The 21,492-nt window shown below is 40.6% G+C and overlaps 1 protein-coding gene across 1 annotated transcript; it reads right to left on the bottom strand.

Annotated features, from left to right (window-relative positions):
* Nucleotides 1–4,835: 4,835 nt before the first annotated feature.
* Nucleotides 4,836–21,283, bottom strand: LOC145292205 (uncharacterized). The gene is made up of 4 exons (XM_080138519.1): nucleotides 21,233–21,283; nucleotides 20,031–20,093; nucleotides 16,885–16,986; nucleotides 4,836–14,518 (listed from the first exon to the last, which is right to left on the bottom strand). The coding sequence occupies exons 2-4, from the start codon at nucleotides 20,089–20,091 to the stop codon at nucleotides 4,917–4,919; spliced, it is 9,765 nt and encodes a 3,254-aa protein (XP_079994645.1). The 5' UTR covers nucleotides 20,092–20,093; nucleotides 21,233–21,283; the 3' UTR covers nucleotides 4,836–4,916.
* Nucleotides 21,284–21,492: the final 209 nt, after the last annotated feature.

Consider the following 21,492-nt stretch of genomic DNA (forward strand, 5'->3'; position numbering starts at 1 on the left):
CTTAAAATATTGTAGCGTTAAGAATGTTTTTAAAAATTCAATTGAATATTATATAATCAAATTTAATTTATTTATTTATTTTTTTTTAAATTAAAAATTCTTATGCAATTTCTGTGTCAGCATGTCTACTTTTGTTAATTAATTAGGAGTGCTTGTTTTCTATGTATGCACGCCTTCAGATATTCACTGCGAACATTTAAACAGTTCTTACTGAGGCTGTTTATATTTTTACACCTTGCAAAGGAGCACAACAGCAAGGCTGGAATTATAAAGGCATTCGCTCTATGTCTTTCCATTTAATGGTAAAAAGTGTTCCTTTCTCCTTTAATTCCCATACAAGATTGTTGCGCCCACTCTAAAATAATTTCCGTGTGCACAAAACCTTTGTTTAAATGTGTTTTGGATCATACCGATGTATATTTCTGTCATGTCACTAGCTTGGTTTATGATTGTCGCCTCGAACACGACGGATTTTACCTTACAGTTTCCCTCTAGTAGGCAATTGTTTGAATAATGCGACACAAGTAGTGCAACAAGGAATGTCTTAAAAACTGTTGCATTTATACATGATGCATACTTCGGTCGATTTCGCGTTTTGAAGTTAGACACAACAACTAAGTTGTTCAGAAGTCTACACAGATGATATGTTTATCGTGAGTTTGAATAGAATCATCCACACTTTTTTGGTACAAAGGCTAATCTCAGTCAGTACGATGGCTTCCATAAGACAGAGAAAACGGCAGACCTAAGGTTTTCTTTTACACAGTGATCACCACTTATCAAGGCCCGGAAGCCACTCAGAGATAAGGGTTATTGCAAGTACATTACGTTAGTGTGGAGATTTGAAGTGTTTACTTAAGGGGGCGGTTCATTAGGAATTTGTTAACGTTGGACTTGAACACATCCAAGTTGTAGCCCGGTGGGAAGCAGGCAGACGGAACAGAGTTCCACAGGCGTGCAGTTCTAAGAAAGAAGCTTTGTTCATGGAATCCGCGTTTTACATAATAGTTTTCCTTTTCCAAAGTGTATGTCTTAACAGAGATTGATGGTGCATCTCTCCCACTGAATTAGACGCGCCCTTAGATACAAAACTGGAAAATTCTCTCTCTCTCTCTCTCTCTTAAGAATTAATATATATATATATATATATATATATATATATATATATATATATATATATATAGTCCTGGTCAAAATCATAAGACCACTGAAGAAAGTAAGCGTTTACGAATAATATCGAATTTTTAATCAAACAAATGGTTGAAACAATTGCCAAAAGGGAAAATATGATGGAAAAAAATGAAATCTGCTTCATTCGAAACCTTAACCCTGATCTAATAGTTATTAAAAAAAAACAAAATATTTTCACCTAGTCAAAATGATAAGACCACTTTAATAAAATCGGCTAGTTTTGAAAAAATGAATACGAAAAGCTTTCTATGTTACTAAAAGCAACTTGTTACTGGATAAAAAAACATCTTACTAAATTATAAATGGCAAAAGGGAAACCATTATCAGAGTTTGAGAGAGGAAGGATCTTTGAGCTTAATAGGGGTGGACTCTCCCATAGATTCATTGCAAACGAAGTGAATCGTAGCAAAACCGTCATCAGAATTTTTTTAAGAAATCCAGATTAATATGGGCACAAAAAGAGTCCAGGTCGACCATAAAAAAAATAAATAAATAAAAAATAACCCCATCACTGGATCGTCGTATAAGAAGAAGTTTGAAAGAAAACTCCAGTATGAGCTCAAGTCGATTGAAAAGCCAAACAGCAGCAGAATGTAGTCCTAAAACCATCAGAAGGCATCTGAAAATGAAGGGTTTCAATCATTTAAAGCGATCGCAGAAACCACGTCTTCTTGAACAGCACAAAACTAACCGACTTAAATATTCCGCCAAATACCAGACTTGGGATGAAGAGAAGTGGGAAAATGTAATTTTCTCCGATGAGAAAAAGTTTGATCTATATGGTTCAGACGAATCTCAACACTAATAATAAAAATTTGCCCAAAGAGACTTTTTTTCAACTCGGCATAGTAGAGGACGGTGCTTTCTGGTCTGGGGTGCTTTCTCGTCAGCTGGGATCCTAAAGTTGCAAGTAGTGAAAGGCCGGCAAACATCATTGAAGTACATTGCAATGCTTGAAAATGCTTCTATCAGGACTGAAGGTCCACGTCTGTGTAGAAGAAATTGGATTTTCCAGCAAGACAACGCTGTGATACACACTTCTCGACAAGCACGAGAATACTTTTCTTCAAATAATATAGAATTGTTAGATCATCCAGCATGTTCTCCGGACCTCAATCTCATTGAAAATCTTTGGGGATGGATGGCAAAAAAAGTTTTCAAGGATGGAACCCAGTATGATTCGATAAAATGACTTTCTGATTCAGTTTTCAGTACATGGGATAAAATTCCTTCGCAACTGATAAAAAAAACTTAGTCGCAAGCATACCGAAGAGAATTAATTCGTAATAATGGAGACTATACTAAATACTGAGACCCTTTTTAGTAATTTATAATTGCCTTTTGTTAGATAAATTATCAGTAGTCTTATCATTTTGACCAGATGAAAATGTCTGATTTTTAAAGAATAATTATTCGATCAGGGTTAAGGTTTCGAATGAAGCAGATTTCATTTTTTTCCATCATATTTTTCCTTTTGGCAATGGTTTCAACCATTTGTTTTATTAAAACTTCGATAATATGCGTAAACGCTTACTTTCTTAAGTGGTCTTATGATTTTGACCAGGACTGTATATATATATATATATATATATATATATATATATATATATATATATATATATATATATATATGGATGAATAAGATAGATAGATAGATAAATAGATAGATGTACTAGTAGGGAAAATCGACATTGCCCGGATTGAATAAGGATCAATGAATGTTTCACACTTCGATAGGTTTATTGTCATCAGAATCGGCGAAATTACCCAACCAAATCGATTGGTTGCCTACACTCGCCGGGGACCAACGATGTATCGGAAGGAAGCTTCATATTCCTCCCGACATTTTAATCTCTATTGCACTGTAGTGAACCTATGGTTGATTTTATAAAATTATTTTTTATATAATGGCCTGAATCAAAGTTTAAAATGCAGTTGCGAGCTAATCAGAAACATTCTTTTCAAGCGTGTCCTTGTTTTATCCAAGAACCTGCTCTTGTTTTTATACGCCGGGTCCTTCTATTTATGCGGTTATTAAACTTTGAAAATGCACTTGTTATATCCGGTTGTATCAGAGTGTATCCTCTGGTCAAAATCTGACTGTTCCTTTACTAATTAAATTTTTTTGCTTATCAGTTTTTTGATACTTATCGGGTGAATTCTAATATAAAACCAATCTAAGAACATTGCCAGACACATAAAATACATCTGTAGAAAATAAGAAAATATATATATATATATATATATATATATATATATATATATATATATATATATATATGAAAGGAATCAATAAGAAGTAGAGCAATTCTTCCAAAGGAGACATCGGGATTATAAAAAGCTCAACATTTGAAGTGGAGCTTATAATCAGAAGGAAAAAGAAAACAATATGAAGATATACACAAATGCATATAAATGTAATTGTTCATCCAATACGAAGATTTCATCAATTAGGAGCGCAGGATATATATGCTCTTTATACATAAGTATTTGGAAGCCTAATACTTTTCATGTCAAGAAGAGAAAAGGTGTTAGGTAACACATTAACATTATACATTAGGAGCAGAAAATAAGAACATATGAAGTATAAACAGTATGAGAATGGAAGGAGAGTGATTATGACGAAATTGGGATCATCACATAATTGATATATACGTGGTATATAATGGGGTTAGGGGGTTTAGTATCGGACGTTAAGCGGTATACGCGTGTTATATGTGGACTTGTGCATTTAACATCGAGAAAAAACCTGGGAAGAAAGCGATAAGAGGTAATAGTAGATACTCTTATAAACATAAAGAATTAGGGAGTGTGATGATAGTTTCTGGCGGTAGAAAATGGAAGTCAATTAAGTCAGGATATGCCAGAAAGACATATCATCGAAATACCTACGTATAAAAAACATATATCTAAATCGTACTCCTAACTGATGCAATCTCCCTATTTAATGACCAAATAAATCTATATCCATTAGTATATTTATTTATATTGTTTTTGTTTTCATTTTTCCTCCTGTGTATATGTTTACATTAAAACCGCAATTCATTCTGGAAGTTTCCAATATTCATCGGATTTTACGACTGTTCGTGCATCCTCATTCTTTCAACCATAGAGTATCCTTTTTATACCATCGTTTCAAATTTAAATTTTCAATTTATGTGCTAATAAGCAAAATTTATAATTACTCACATTTATTTTGCTAATAACATTTCCCCGGATGAAATGAGCAATTCATTGAAAATCCATGGATTAAAGAAAATTTTTTTAATAATTATCTGTATTTTTGGTTTCTTGATTCCAACATTGTAGCCTTTACATTTATTGAGATCTAGTTTTTTTGTTAATTTTCATCTAAGAATTTTCTGTTCTTCTATCAATCCTATTTGTAATCAGACGCAATAAATTGAAAGAGATCTAAAGATTTAAAGGATGTATATATATATTTGGGACATCCTCTCTATATATTCCGTTGGTGTTGGTTTGGTTAATCAAAGCGATAAAAACATAAATATAGACGTTTTGAAGAAAATAGCCCGAAAAATTGAATAATGATAACAGTTCAGCTCGACCCCCCCACAAAAAACAAACAAACAAACAAAAAAAAACAGCAAAATCAAAAGAAATAAAACCAGACAAAAACGGAGTTAATATTTTACTAAAGTGATAATTTATTTCTTAAAAAATGTGATTCATGAAATTTCATAGAATTTAGACTAGCAGATTTATTAAAACAGCAAATTTTTCATTTTGTGTGCCCTCCAAAGTTTTCTTCGGAGTCTGCGAGCAAATTTCCAACCTATTCTTCCTATAAAGTCATCATCCCCAGCGTTTTCTCCATCTTCTTGTTCTACTTCCACATGCTTTTCACCATCGTTATTTCCCTCTTTCTCGGTGCTCTCATCGGACGCCTCTTCATTATCATCGTTATCTTCTCCACTCTCGTTCGACCCAGCTTCATCTCCTTCTTCAGTGGCCGCCTCCCCTTCTTCTGGTTCTCCATCTTCTCCTTGCTGGAACGTTTCTCCCTCAAAAGCTTCGTCTTCATCTCCAGCTCCTTGTTCGGCACTTTCGTCAGATGCCTCTTCGTTTGCATCGTCATCTTCACCGCTTTCGTTCGAGCCAGTTTCATCTCCATTTTCTTCTAATGCCTCAGATTCTACAGTATCAATTTCGCCTGGAATAGCTTCATCCTCACCGGCGCCTTCTTTCTCTAAACTTTCGTCATCAGCCGCTTCCATTTCATCGTCATCTTCGCCACTCTCATTTGACCCGGCTTCGTCTGCAAGCTCTATCTGATCCTCGTCTTCAACATCTTCTTCTGCCTGTTGATCTTCATCTTCTCCCATGAACTTCGCTTCAGCACTTTCGTCAGATGCAGCCTCATTTTCATCATCATCTTCACCGCTTTCGTTTGAGCCAGTTTCTTCTCCATTCTCTTCTACATCCTCAGCCTCATTGTCCCGAAGTCCAACAAAATAATCTTCATCTTCATCATCGGCGTCTTTCTCCCAACTCTCATCGCCACCTGCCTCTACTTGATCGCCATCTTCGCCACTTTCATTTTCGCCGGCTTCGTGACCATTTACTTCAGGTTCCTCATCCTCTCCATCCTCAGCTTCTCCAAAAACTTCTTCATCTTCTCCCGTTCCATCAGTTTCCGCACTCTCCTTAGCTGGAACTTCTGCGTCGTCATCATCTTCTCCACTTTGGTTCATTCCAGCCTCATCACCCGCTTCACCATGTTCAGCTTGACGTTTCTCAATACCATCTCCGACAGCATCACCGGTTTCTGCTCCTTCATCTTCTGCGCTTTCGTCGGAACCCTCTTCTTCTTCATCTTCATCCTCTCCACTCTCATCGGACGCTGCTTCATGGCCTTCTTCCTCTTCGCCAGCATGGTCTTCATCACCTTCATCACCATCAGCTTCACCATCAGCTTCACCATCAGCTTCAGCAGCTTCTTCAAGCTCGGCTTCACGTTTCTCAATGCCCTCAGCAGCCTCATCTTCATCATCGCTGGATTTTTCCAGACTTTCATCAGAAGCTTCCTCATTTTCATCATCATCTTCGCCACTTTCATTTTCTCCAGCTTCTTCACCATTCATTTCAGGCTCCTCCTCCTCACCATCTTCTGCTTCTCCAACGACTTCTTCGTCTTCACCGGTTCCATCAGTTTCCGCACTCTCCTCTGCCGGTTCTTCAGCATCGTCATCATCTTCTCCACTCTCGTTAGCTTCACCCTCTGTACCAGCGTCTTCAAGCTCGGCTTCACGTTTCTGCATAACATTTTCATCTCCGACAACATCACCGGTTTCTGCTCCTTCGTCTTCTGCGCTTTCGTCGGAATCCTCATCGCTCCAAAGTCCAACAAAATAATCGTCACTTAAATCATCGGCGTCTGTCTCCCAACTCTCATCGCCACCTGCCTCTACTTGATCGTCATCTTCGCCACTTTCATTTTCGCCGGCTTCGTGACCATTTACTTCAGGTTTCTCATCCTCTCCATCCTCAGCTTCTCCAAAAACTTCTTCATCTTCTCCCGCTCCATCAGCTTCCGCACTCTCCTTAGCTGGAACTTCTGCGTCGTCATCATCTTCTCCACTTTGGTTCATTCCAGCCTCCTCACCAGCTTCACCATGTTCAGCTTGACGTTTCTCAATACCATCTCCGACAGCATCACCGGTTTCTGCTCCTTCATCTTCTGCGCTTTCGTCGGAACCCTCTTCTTCTTCATCTTCATCCTCTCCACTCTCATCGGACGCTGCTTCATGGCCTTCTTTCTCTTCGCCAGCATGGTCTTCATCACCTTCATCACCATCAGCTTCACCATCAGCTTCAGCAGCTTCTTCAAGCTCGGCTTCACGTTTCTCAATGCCCTCAGCAGCCTCATCTTCATCATCGCTGGATTTTTCCAGACTTTCATCAGAAGCTTCCTCATTTTCATCATCATCTTCGCCACTTTCATTTTCTCCAGCTTCTTCACCATTCATTTCAGGCTCCTCCTCCTCACCATCTTCTGCTTCTCCAACGACTTCTTCGTCTTCACCGGTTCCATCAGTTTCCGCACTCTCCTCTGTCGGTTCTTCAGCATCGTCATCATCTTCTCCACTCTCGTTAGCTTCACCCTCTGTACCAGCGTCTTCCAGCTCGGCTTCACGTTTCTGAATACCATTTTCATCTCCGACAACATCAGCGGTTTCTGCTCCTTCGTCTTCTGCGCTTTCGTCGGAACCCTCCTCTTCTTCATCTTCATCCTCTCCACTCTCATCGGACGCTGCTTCATGGCCTTCTTCCTCTTCGCCAGCATTGTCTTCATCACCTTCATCACCATCAGCTTCACCATCATCTTCAGCAGCTTCTTCCAGCTCGGCTTCACGTTTCTGAATACCATTTTCATCTCCGACAACATCACCGGTTTCTGCTCCTTCGTCTTCTGCACTTTCGTCGGAACCCTCCTCTTCTTCATCTTCATCCTCTCCACTCTCATCGGACGCTGCTTCATGGCCTTCTTCCTCTTCGCCAGCATTGTCTTCATCACCTTCATCACCATCAGCTTCACCATCATCTTCAGCAGCTTCTTCCAGCTCGGCTTCACGTTTCTGAATACCATTTTCATCTCCGACAACATCACCGGTTTCTGCTCCTTCGTCTTCTGCACTTTCGTCGGAACCCTCTTCTTCTTCATCTTCATCCTCTCCACTCTCATCGGACGCTGCTTCATGGCCTTCTTCCTCTTCGCCAGCATTGTCTTCATCACCTTCATCACCATCAGCTTCACCATCAGCTTCAGCAGCTTCTTCAAGCTCGGCTTCACGTTTCTCAATGCCCTCAGCAGCCTCATCTTCATCATCGCTGGATTTTTCCAGACTTTCATCAGAAGCTGCCTCATTTTCATCATCATCTTCGCCACTTTCATTTTCTCCAGCTTCTTCACCATTCATTTCAGGCTCCTCCTCCTCACCATCTTCTGCTTCTCCAACGACTTCTTCGTCTTCACCGGTTCCATCAGTTTCCGCACTCTCCTCTGTCGGTTCTTCAGCATCGTCATCATCTTCTCCACTCTCGTTAGCTTCACCCTCTGTACCAGCGTCTTCAAGCTCGGCTTCACGTTTCTGAATACCATTTTCATCTCCGACAACATCAGCGGTTTCTGCTCCTTCGTCTTCTGCGCTTTCGTCGGAACCCTCCTCTTCTTCATCTTCATCCTCTCCACTCTCATCGGACGCTGCTTCATGGCCTTCTTCCTCTTCGCCAGCATTGTCTTCATCACCTTCATCACCATCAGCTTCACCATCATCTTCAGCAGCTTCTTCCAGCTCGGCTTCACGTTTCTGAATACCATTTTCATCTCCGACAACATCACCGGTTTCTGCTCCTTCGTCTTCTGCACTTTCGTCGGAACCCTCCTCTTCTTCATCTTCATCCTCTCCACTCTCATCGGACGCTGCTTCATGGCCTTCTTCCTCTTCGCCAGCATTGTCTTCATCACCTTCATCACCATCAGCTTCACCATCAGCTTCAGCAGTTTCTTCAAGCTCGGCTTCACGTTTCTCAATGCCCTCAGCAGCCTCATCTTCATCATCGCTGGATTTTTCCAGACTTTCATCAGAAGCTTCCTCATTTTCATCATCATCTTCGCCACTTTCATTTTCTCCAGCTTCTTCACCATTCATTTCAGGCTCCTCCTCCTCACCATCTTCTGCTTCTCCAACGACTTCTTCGTCTTCACCGGTTCCATCAGTTTCCGCACTCTCCTCTGTCGGTTCTTCAGCATCGTCATCATCTTCTCCACTCTCGTTAGCTTCACCCTCTGTACCAGCGTCTTCAAGCTCGGCTTCACGTTTCTGAATACCATTTTCATCTCCGACAACATCAGCGGTTTCTGCTCCTTCGTCTTCTGCGCTTTCGTCGGAACCCTCTTCTTCTTCATCTTCATCCTCTCCACTCTCATCGGACGCTGCTTCATGGCCTTCTTCCTCTTCGCCAGCATTGTCTTCATCACCTTCATCACCATCAGCTTCACCATCATCTTCAGCAGCTTCTTCCAGCTCGGCTTCACGTTTCTGAATACCATTTTCATCTCCGACAACATCAGCGGTTTCTGCTCCTTCGTCTTCTGCACTTTCGTCGGAACCCTCTTCTTCTTCATCTTCATCCTCTCCACTCTCATCGGACGCTGCTTCATGGCCTTCTTCCTCTTCGCCAGCATGGTCTACATCACCTTCATCACCATCAGCTTCACCATCAGCTTCAGCAGTTTCTTCAAGCTCGGCTTCACGTTTCTCAATGCCCTCAGCAGCCTCATCTTCATCATCGCTGGATTTTTCCAGACTTTCATCAGAAGCTTCCTCATTTTCATCATCATCTTCGCCACTTTCATTTTCTCCAGCTTCTTCACCATTCATTTCAGGCTCCTCCTCCTCACCATCTTCTGCTTCTCCAACGACTTCTTCGTCTTCACCGGTTCCATCAGTTTCCGCACTCTCCTCTGTCGGTTCTTCAGCATCGTCATCATCTTCTCCACTCTCGTTAGCTTCACCCTCTGTACCAGCGTCTTCAAGCTCGGCTTCACGTTTCTGAATACCATTTTCATCTCCGACAACATCACCGGTTTCTGCTCCTTCGTCTTCTGCGCTTTCGTCGGAACCCTCCTCTTCTTCATCTTCATCCTCTCCACTCTCATCGGACGCTGCTTCATGGCCTTCTTCCTCTTCGCCAGCATTGTCTTCATCACCTTCATCACCATCAGCTTCACCATCAGCTTCAGCAGTTTCTTCAAGCTCGGCTTCACGTTTCTCAATGCCCTCAGCAGCCTCATCTTCATCATCGCTGGATTTTTCCAGACTTTCATCAGAAGCTTCCTCATTTTCATCATCATCTTCGCCACTTTCATTTTCTCCAGCTTCTTCACCATTCATTTCAGGCTCCTCCTCCTCACCATCTTCTGCTTCTCCAACGACTTCTTCGTCTTCACCGGTTCCATCAGTTTCCGCACTCTCCTCTGTCGGTTCTTCAGCATCGTCATCATCTTCTCCACTCTCGTTAGCTTCACCCTCTGTACCAGCGTCTTCAAGCTCGGCTTCACGTTTCTGAATACCATTTTCATCTCCGACAACATCACCGGTTTCTGCTCCTTCGTCTTCTGCGCTTTCGTCGGAACCCTCCTCTTCTTCATCTTCATCCTCTCCACTCTCATCGGACGCTGCTTCATGGCCTTCTTCCTCTTCGCCAGCATTGTCTTCATCACCTTCATCACCATCAGCTTCACCATCAGCTTCAGCAGTTTCTTCAAGCTCGGCTTCACGTTTCTCAATGCCCTCAGCAGCCTCATCTTCATCATCGCTGGATTTTTCCAGACTTTCATCAGAAGCTTCCTCATTTTCATCATCATCTTCGCCACTTTCATTTTCTCCAGCTTCTTCACCATTCATTTCAGGCTCCTCCTCCTCACCATCTTCTGCTTCTCCAACGACTTCTTCGTCTTCACCGGTTCCATCAGTTTCCGCACTCTCCTCTGTCGGTTCTTCAGCATCGTCATCATCTTCTCCACTCTCGTTAGCTTCACCCTCTGTACCAGCGTCTTCCAGTTCGGCTTCACGTTTCTGAATACCATTTTCATCTCCGACAACATCACCGGTTTCTGCTCCTTCGTCTTCTGCGCTTTCGTCGGAACCCTCCTCTTCTTCATCTTCATCCTCTCCACTCTCATCGGACGCTGCTTCATGGCCTTCTTCCTCTTCGCCAGCATTGTCTTCATCACCTTCATCACCATCAGCTTCACCATCATCTTCAGCAGCTTCTTCCAGCTCGGCTTCACGTTTCTGCATACCATTTTCATCTCCGACAACATCGCCGGTTTCTGCTCCTTCGTCTTCTGCGCTTTCGTCGGAACCCTCCTCTTCTTCATCTTCATCCTCTCCACTCTCATCGGACGCTGCTTCATGGCCTTCTTCCTCTTCGCCAGCATTGTCTTCATCACCTTCATCACCATCAGCTTCACCATCATCTTCAGCAGCTTCTTCCAGCTCGGCTTCACGTTTCTGCATACCATTTTCATCTCCGACAACATCGCCGGTTTCTGCTCCTTCGTCTTCTGCGCTTTCGTCGGAACCCTCTTCTTCTTCATCTTCATCCTCTCCACTCTCATCGGACGCTGCTTCATGGCCTTCTTCCTCTTCGCCAGCATTGTCTTCATCACCTTCATCACCATCAGCTTCACCATCAGCTTCACCATCAGCTTCAGCAACTTCTTCAAGCTCGGCTTCACGTTTCTGAATACCATTTTCATCTCCGACAACATCACCGGTTTCTGCTCCTTCGTCTTCTGCGCTTTCGTCGGAACCCTCTTCTTCTTCATCTTCATCCTCTCCACTCTCATCGGACGCTGCTTCATGGCCTTCTTCCTCTTCGCCAGCATTGTCTTTATCACCTTCATCACCATCAGCTTCACCATCAGCTTCAGCAGCTTCTTCAAGCTCGGCTTCACGTTTCTGAATACCATTTTCATCTCCGACAACATCACCTGTTTCTGCTCCTTCGTCTTCTGCGCTTTCGTCGGAACCCTCTTCTTCTTCATCTTCATCCTCTCCACTCTCATCGGACGCTGCTTCATGGCCTTCTTCCTCTTCGCCAGCATTGTCTTCATCACCTTCATCACCATCAGCTTCACCATCAGCTTCAGCAGCTTCTTCAAGCTCGGCTTCACGTTTCTGAATACCATTTTCATCTCCGACAACATCAGCGGTTTCTGCTCCTTCGTCTTCTGCGCTTTCGTCGGAACCCTCTTCTTCTTCATCTTCATCCTCTCCACTCTCATCGGACGCTGCTTCATGGCCTTCTTCCTCTTCGCCAGCATTGTCTTCATCACCTTCATCACCATCAGCTTCACCATCAGCTTCAGCAGCTTCTTCAAGCTCGGCTTCACGTTTCTGAATACCATTTTCATCTCCGACAACATCACCGGTTTCTGCTCCTTCGTCTTCTGCGCTTTCGTCGGAACCCTCTTCTTCTTCATCTTCATCCTCTCCACTCTCATCGGACGCTGCTTCATGGCCTTCTTCCTCTTCGCCAGCATTGTCTTCATCACCTTCATCACCATCAGCTTCACCATCAGCTTCAGCAGCTTCTTCAAGCTCGGCTTCACGTTTCTGAATACCATTTTCATCTCCGACAACATCAGCGGTTTCTGCTCCTTCGTCTTCTGCGCTTTCGTCGGAACCCTCTTCTTCTTCATCTTCATCCTCTCCACTCTCATCGGACGCTGCTTCATGGCCTTCTTCCTCTTCGCCAGCATTGTCTTCATCACCTTCATCACCATCAGCTTCACCATCAGCTTCAGCAGCTTCTTCAAGCTCGGCTTCACGTTTCTGAATACCATTTTCATCTCCGACAACATCACCGGTTTCTGCTCCTTCGTCTTCTGCGCTTTCGTCGGAACCCTCTTCTTCTTCATCTTCATCCTCTCCACTCTCATCGGACGCTGCTTCATGGCCTTCTTCCTCTTCGCCAGCATTGTCTACATCACCTTCATCACCATCAGCTTCACCATCAGCTTCAGCAGCTTCTTCAAGCTCGGCTTCACGTTTCTGAATACCATTTTCATCTCCGACAACATCACCTGTTTCTGCTCCTTCGTCTTCTGCGCTTTCGTCGGAACCCTCTTCTTCTTCATCTTCATCCTCTCCACTCTCATCGGACGCTTCTTCATGGCCTTCTTCCTCTTCGCCAGCATTGTCTTCATCACCTTCATCACCATCAGCTTCACCATCAGCTTCAGCAGCTTCTTCAAGCTCGGCTTCACGTTTCTGAATACCATTTTCATCTCCGACAACATCACCGGTTTCTGCTCCTTCGTCTTCTGCGCTTTCGTCGGAACCCTCTTCTTCTTCATCTTCATCCTCTCCACTCTCATCGGACGCTGCTTCATGGCCTTCTTCCTCTTCGCCAGCATTGTCTTCATCACCTTCATCACTATCAGCTTCACCATCAGCTTCAGCAGCTTCTTCAAGCTCGGCTTCACGTTTCTGAATGCCATTTTCATCTCCGACAACATCAGCGGTTTCTGCTCCTTCGTCTTCTGCGCTTTCGTCGGAACCCTCTTCTTCTTCATCTTCATCCTCTCCACTCTCATCGGACGCTGCTTCATGGCCTTCTTCCTCTTCGCCAGCATTGTCTACATCACCCTCATCACCATCAGCTTCACCATCAGCTTCAGCAGCTTCTTCAAGCTCGGCTTCACGTTTCTGAATACCATTTTCATCTCCGACAACATCACCGGTTTCTGCTCCTTCGTCTTCTGCGCTTTCGTCGGAACCCTCTTCTTCTTCATCTTCATCCTCTCCACTCTCATCGGACGCTGCTTCATGGCCTTCTTCCTCTTCGCCAGCATTGTCTTCATCACCTTCATCACCATCAGCTTCTCCATCAGCTTCAGCAGCTTCTGCAAGCTCGGCTTCACGTTTCTCAATGCCCTCAGCAGCCTCATCTTCATCATCGCTGGATTTTTCCAGACTTTCGTCAGAGGCTTCTTCGTTTTCATCATCATCTTCGCCACTTTCATTTTCTCCAGCTTCTTCACCGTTCATTTCAGGCTCCTCTTCCTCACCATCTTCTGCTTCTCCAACGACTTCTTCGTCTTCACCGGTTCCATCAATTTCCGCACTCTCGTCTGCCGGTTCTTCAGCATCGTCATCATCTTCTCCACTCTCGTTAGCTTCTTCCTCTGTACCAGCATCTTCCAGCTCGGCTTCACGTTTCTGAATTCCGTCTTCATCTCCGACAGCACCACCGGTTTCTGCTCCTTCGTCTTCTGCGCTTTCGTCGGAACCTTCCTCTTCTTTATCTTCATCTTCTCCACTCTCATCGGATGGTACTTCATGGCCTTCTGACTCTTCGCCAACATTGTCTTCATCACCTTCATCACCATCTTCATCACCAACCGTTCCATCATCCTCAGCATCCTCGAGTGAGCGTTTCGAATTTACCGGCGCAGATTCCTCTCCGTTCTCCTCTGTTTGGTTTATTTTATATCCGATACTCGTTAAGTAATAGTCAGGCCGAGGTGTCGATGTATACTCGTCACCTTCAACAATGTTATTATCCTCTTCTTCAAATGTTTCTTCATTTTGTTTGCTTTCTACTCCTCCCTCGGGGTCTCCTTCTTCTTGAGCGTCTTCCTCTTCCTCTGCATCACGTTTCTCTGGCCCAGCATATGGTCCAATTTCATCTGAATTATTTTCTTTATCATCGTTGCCTGGTTCGGCTTTGTCTGCACCCTCTTCATTTCCGTCTTCTTCAGCTTCACCTCCTCCATTTGCGGAACCACAATCTGAAGAGGATTAATGATTTATATATATATATATATATATATATATATATATATATATATATATATATATATATATATAAAAGTGAAAATGCGTATGTGTGAGGAAAATTCTGAATTTATATACTCAACGCATATTTGATATACAGAATTTAAATTGAGAAGAGTATTCAGATATGTGAAAAACTTTTTAAATCTGTGTTCATTCGGATTAAAAGGTAAAAATACACGCTTGCACATGTCTCAGTCTCTGTCTGTTCATTTTCTATTTTTTAAAAATTATTTAACCTTACATTTAATACCTACCGTATTTCTGTTCATAATAAATAAAAATTCTGCATTAATTAAAATTTATGCGTATTTTACGACTGGGCAACGCCGAATATATTTTGTTGTTCTATCTATAAAAGTGGGAAATTGTGTGAGGAATAGTCATCGGATTCTTGAACTGCATACTTGAAAGAAGACAAAAGTTTGTCGAACATTTCAATGTGCACTGGTTGTTCGACCTTGACATCGCCGTTGGTTGTTTGTAAACACGTCAAATAGCAAACATGGTCGAATGTTCGGAAGAAAGATTTTTTAAATATATATTTACAAAACATTTTCTTTAATATTAAATATTTATAAAACTTAAAGATTTAAAAGAAAAATATATATTTACGAAACATTTTCTTTAATATTAAATATTTACAAAACTTTTAAAGATTAAAAAAAATATATATTTACAAAACATTTTCTTTAATATTAAGTATTTACAAAACTTTTAAAGATTTAAAAGAAAAAATATATATTTGCATAACATTTTCTTTAATATCAAATATTTAAAAAAAAACTTTTAAAGATTAAAAAAATATATATTTACAAAACATTTTCTTTGATATTAAATATTTACAAAACTTTTAAAGATTAAAAAAAATATATATTTACATAACATTTTCTTTAATATTAAATATTTACAAAACTTTTAAAGATTTAAAAAATATATATTTACAAAACATTTTCTTTAATATTAAATATTTACAAAACTTTTAAAGATTTAAAAGAAAAATATATATTTACAAAACATTTTCTTTGATATTAAATATTTACAAAACATTTAAAGATTTAAAAGAAAAATATATATTTACAAAACATTTTCTTTGATATTAAATATTTACAAAACTTTTAAAGATTAAAAAAAATATATATTTACATAACATTTTCTTTAATATTAAATATTTACAAAACTTTTAAAGATTTAAAAAATATATTTACAAAACATTTTCTTTAATATTAAATATTTACAAAACATTTAAAGATTTAAAAGAAAAAATATATATTTACAAAACATTTTCTTTGATATTAAATATTTACAAAACATTTAAAGATTTAAAAGAAAAATATATATTTACAAAACATTTTCTTTAATATTAAATATTTACAAAAGATTTAAAGATTTAAAAGAAAAAATATATATTTACAAAACATTTTCTTTGATATTAAATATTTACAAAACATTTAAAGATTTAAAAGAAAAATATATATTTACAAAACATTTTCTTTAATATTAAATATTTACAAAACATTTAAAGATTTAAAAGAAAAATATATATTTACAAAACATTTTCTTTAATATTAAATATTTACAAAACATTTAAAGATTTAAAAGAAAAAAATATTTTTACAAAACATTTTCTTTAATATTAAATATTTACAAAACATTTAAAGATTTAGTGATTGAGGCTGAAGGCGGCTTCACTAAATAGATGTTAGCTCTACTACATAATCAAGTTACCTGAATTGAGTTTTTCAATAAAAGATTTAAAATAAAGCTGATTTAAAAGAAAAAATATTTTTACAAAACATTTTCTTTGATATTAAATATTTTTTTCAATAAAAGATTTAAAATAAAGGTGTAGTGTTGTTTTCTTTATGGCAACACTTTTATCGTTCCACCCCGTAATAGGAAGATGTTTAGATTGATATCTGTTCTTCAGTGTGTCTACAGCCCTATTTTAGTGATCTGCTTGCATACTTTTATGACCCTAATCATCCGAACATTATCTCCAAATATCACGCTACCCATATACCAAAATGGCCGTCTACACTTTCACGGTGCTAAAAGCAGGAGAAACGTCTAGAAAAAAGACAGTAGACTAATAAAAACATAGCAGACCTGTTCGACCTTAGTTGAAGAATTGTCATAAGTAATCCATTCTCGTCTTTGGGTGAAGGGTTTAAAAATCAATTATGTAATTAGCTGAAATTCTAACAATAATGTTTTATTTTCCAAATAACTCCCGAAAGTGTCACCAGAGTATGGTTCTTAACTCGTAAGCCTCAGATCTCCGTTATAAAAGGATTGTAAATTGATAAACAATCCGTACCCACTTCGTCGATCTTCTCAGCACCATCCACACAGGTCAATTCAAAGCATTTTCCTTGGTGAAATTCAGTCCACGTATCAGTTCTGGAGCATGGGGAGCCAACTGCAATAAAAAAAAGAAGAAATAACAATGATAAACGTCAAAAACAATCTAGGGGCCTCAGTTTTGAATCTCACTATATCTAACTATGATTGAGTGGTAGAGACGATAAAACACGAATCCGTGAATCAGCATATCCTATATGGGAGCATCCGTGAATCAGTATATCTTATATGGGAGCATACGTGAATCAGTATATCTTATATGGGAGCATCCGTGAATCAGCATATCTTATATGGGAGCATCCGTGAATCAGCATATCTTATATGGGAGCATCCGTGAATCAGCATATCTTATATGGGAGCATCCGTGAGTCAGCATATCTTATATGGGAGCATCCGTGAATCAGCATATCTTATATGGGAGCATCCGTGAATCAGCATATCTTATATGGGAGCATCCGTGAATCAGCATATCTTATATGGGAGCATCCGTGAATCAGTATATCTTATATGGGAGCATACGTGAATCAGCATATCTTATATGGGAGCATCCGTGAATCAGCATATCTTATATGGGAGCATCCGTGAATCAGCATATCTTATATGGGAGCATCCGTGAATCACTATATCTTATATGGGAGCATCCGTGAATCACTATATCTTATATGGGATCATCACACTTGAGAAAGAAACAACAATTCTTACTTATCATAAGGGTAAAAATGCTTTTTCCGTACAAATAATTGAATACGTTTAAGTTTCAGCGCGGCAAATAAAATACGAATATTTAAACAAATAACTGCAAATATTGTTTCCACTCTTACTTGGCCTTTTGGCCAAGATCAAAGTGTAGTATTTTTCTTCAGATGCTGCACTTCCATTTCTAGTTCTCTTTCGGTGAAGGAGCAGTCCTTCACGACTGAGACAATTTTTTTTATTTTTGTACCTTTTCTCCACGTTAAACAAGGACCTTGGTGTCTAACTCTGTCCCGTGAGGAGACATAGTAAATAGGTATATTAACATGAGAACAAGTTATTCTTATTTAATTCTATTGTACGACAAAACGTTTTATAATATAGGTTGTGTTTCCGATCAAGTATATCTTCGTTCAAATTTGATAGCCGCATCGCTAGCTTCCACCTCGTCTTCAGCCGCCTTCATTCCCGTTTTGAGTCCAGACGGGAAATCAAGCTAGCTAAAAAAGTCATAGTCAACAAAGCACTCGTCCGTATATTCTTCCTTACAGTTGTGAGTCCTGACCCATGAGAACTGCTGATCTTCACAGTCTAGAGGTTATCGATCATTTCTGTCTGCGTCACATCATGCATGTGCCCTGGCAACACTACCTGCTGAACGCGGTGATCCGAGCGCAGTGCTACATTACCTCCTTCCTGCGGGCTCTTCTCTCAGGACGCCATCGCTATGCTGGGCACGCCCTCCGCTGTGAGTCGATCTCATCAGAGAAGCCATCGATCCGACGTCTCCTCGGGGCTTGAAGAAGCGATTCAGCGGCCAGCTTAAAACGTAACTCAAAACGATGAAGCAAGACACCGAAATGATTCTGAGTCCAACAATTTACGCTAACACTACATTAACCAGATTACTTAGATAAACACATTTATAGTTTTAACAAAAGAACTACAATAATATCGCGAGGTCTCTGTTCACGTTGAACGTTCTCAGAATACCGAACAGCAATATATTACACATATATACGAGGGGCGTGCAATAATTAATGCCCCTGACCTACTTCCAGTTGTCTGATCTAGCTGAAATTTTACAATGATTTATATCTCTACGGATTATGTGGCAAATTACAGCTCTGAACTAATTGTGATTTCTGTTTTACAGGTGTTTGAACTGAACCAGGTGTGAAATGGAGCCTGTTGGATGTCGAGCAGTGACCCGGTTTTTGTATTTGAAAGGATGCACACCACAGGAGACTTTTGATGAAATGAAAGAAACTTATGGCGCTAATGCCCCATCATATGACCTTGTAAAACGCTGGCATCGTGAATTCAAACATGGCCGGACGTCTGTGGAAAGAGCTCCCAGACCTAGTCACCCCCTTCTGCCATTGATGAGGCATCTGTCCGTCAAGTTGAGGTTGCCATTTTGGAAGATCAGCGCATTATTATTCGCCAAATAGCCCAAGATGTCAAGATTAGTACAGGGTCTGTGGAAACTATCATTCGTGACCATTTGCATATGCATAAGGTGTCTGCCAGATGGATTCCCAGGTTGCTCACACCATTCCATAAGCGAGAACGCGTCGAGTGCTCGAGGATGAATTTGGAGATGTGCCAAGAAGATGAGTCAAAGTTTTTCAAAAGACTGATTACACAGGATGAAACCTGGGTCCATCACTATGATCCAGAGATCAGTCAATGCAGTGGAAGCAGTTTGACTCACCACCTCCAAAGAAGGCAAGGGTGCAGCCCTCCGCTGGCAACGTCATGCTCACAGTCTTCTGGGACCAGGACGGAGTAGTGATGACAGATTTCCTGGCAAAGGGTACCACAATTACAGGAGCCTATTATGCTTCACTTTTGAGGAAATTAAGGGAAGCTATCAAAATCAAGAGGCGGGGCAAGATCAGCAAAGGTAGCCTCCTCCTACAGGACAACGCTCCGGTCCACAACTCGCATGTCGCCAGATCAGAAGCACGGGCATGTGGTTATGAAATCCTCCCTATCCTCCCTACTCTCCTGACCTTGCAACCTTTGACTTTCACCTCTTCCCAGCCACGAAGTTGTTTTTGAAAGGAAAGCGTTTCCCAGATGAGGCAGCCTTGATTTCTGAAGTCACGTCGTGGTTGGAGGACCAACCTGGTGTGTTCTACAAAAACGATCTCCAGAGCTGCATCAAACGATGTGAGAAATGCACAACTCTGGGTGGTTCCTATGTAGAGAAAGACTAATAACTGTGCCAAGTTTTGTTGTTCTACTGCTGTGGCAAGTGGGCCAGGGGCATTACTTATTGCATGCCCCTCGTATATATTACACATGAAAGATACCGCTGTTGAATTTCCACAGGTCCTGCTAGTTATTATTAGTAGTGGTTCGAGTAGAGTTTTGATAAAACGAGTTGCTTGGATTACTTACCTACTTTGGCGTTGGCTAGCGTCAAGACGCACAAGAACAGACAGGCTGCAAAAAGCTTCATGGCTGAGAAAGAAAGACATGTTTTTAGTCATCAGTACATAGCAAACTTTATTTGGATACAAAGCAATTGTTGCACACATTAGACATATGGAAGAAATACACCACAATTATTATTACTTAATTAGTTTATTATTTCCTAATTAGTTTAGTTTTATAATATGACGTGACAATGGTAAAACAAATCACCGAAACCGCTCGATCACAACAATTTCTACATTATTTTTTTTATATAAGGTTTATACAGAATAATCATGTTGACACACCGGTCCCCGTAAGCTCACCGAAGTCAAACAATTATGAGCCTGTCTAATACCAGATTGGGAACCATTTATGAATACTAGGCGGTGTATAGGGTAGCGAGACAGCACTACTGTCAAAGGAAAAGTGAGGCGCCTCTTTCCTGCCGCTAGTTTGTGAAAGACCCCTGGAGAAGGTCGAAAACCCACTTCAGCCTCCCTCCGATCAGGGTAACGTGAGGTCATGGAAAGCAGGTGACTGATGCAATACGGAAGCAGTCAAGGTGATTAACAATAAACTATCTCTTCTTTAATTTGAAAAGGCAAAGCCTGTAGGTCCGTATCTCTTTGAACTGCACAGGACAAGAAATGTATCGCAGTCAACAAAGAAAAAGCTATCTCAACAATACAGACATTTTTTTACTTTGATGCCAATGGATAACCTCATAATGGTGGGGCGTAATAAAAATTTAAGAATGTGCTTAGAATACAAAATGTCTTATTATGATATTGATTGTTTCGAAAACGTTTTACGTTGACGATCATATTAATATTTTTTGTGGAAATCGCTCCGGCAAGGCATGAAGCCACTAGATGTAAGGAGCTAAAAGTACTACTTTAAGGTTAAGAAACTTGACAATGATAAAATAGATTCTGACATAGAAAACAGCAATTTCAGAAACATCGTCCTCGGAATGTGAGGACTAAAAGACAAAATAAGATAAACACGAGTTAAGCGCCCACTTTCTACTTCTCTTATAGAACCGAAGAACTGCGAATGTTGTATTTCGAATGTTGGATTATTTTGCTTTGAAAGATGGACTGTTTAGATTTTCGCTAATCTAACTGAAATAAAGTCAAGAAAAGAAATTGGACATTAGTCAGCTAGAAAGAGAGCGAACGTACCTGTTCAGGTCGACAAACTTGACAAACATGATTACAGTCGGAGTCTCACCCTTTTTATACACGACAGAAGCTGCACATCGTCACTTCCGATTCGTAGACGCGTCCAACGGAAGCTCGTAAATTTGTCGCGGTGCATAGCTCTGAGCATCCATGTTGGTGACAGCTTGCTGTAAACGAGAATGCAGCTGACGGAAGTATTCGTATTTTAGTGAACATTTGGGAAAATTCTGCGCAAGCCATTAACCTTGAATTTGTGGAAC

Source organism: Euprymna scolopes, chromosome 13, assembly GCF_053919585.1.
Source record: "Euprymna scolopes isolate OS-2025 chromosome 13, ASM5391958v1, whole genome shotgun sequence".
NCBI classification, from domain to species: domain Eukaryota; kingdom Metazoa; phylum Mollusca; class Cephalopoda; order Sepiida; family Sepiolidae; genus Euprymna; species Euprymna scolopes.

Bases quoted from the DNA above. Each gene is read 5' to 3' on its own strand.
- LOC145292205 (XM_080138519.1), bottom strand. From the start codon at position 20,091: ATGAAGCTTTTTGCAGCCTGTCTGTTCTTGTGCGTCTTGACGCTAGCC. The intron at 16,987-20,030 runs GTAAGTAATCCA...TTTTTATTGCAG, and splicing joins GCTAGCCAACGCCAAAGTAG to TTGGCTCCCCATGCTCCAGA. The intron at 14,519-16,884 runs GTACGGATTGTT...AATCCTCTTCAG, and splicing joins TGAGAAGATCGACGAAGTGG to ATTGTGGTTCCGCAAATGGA.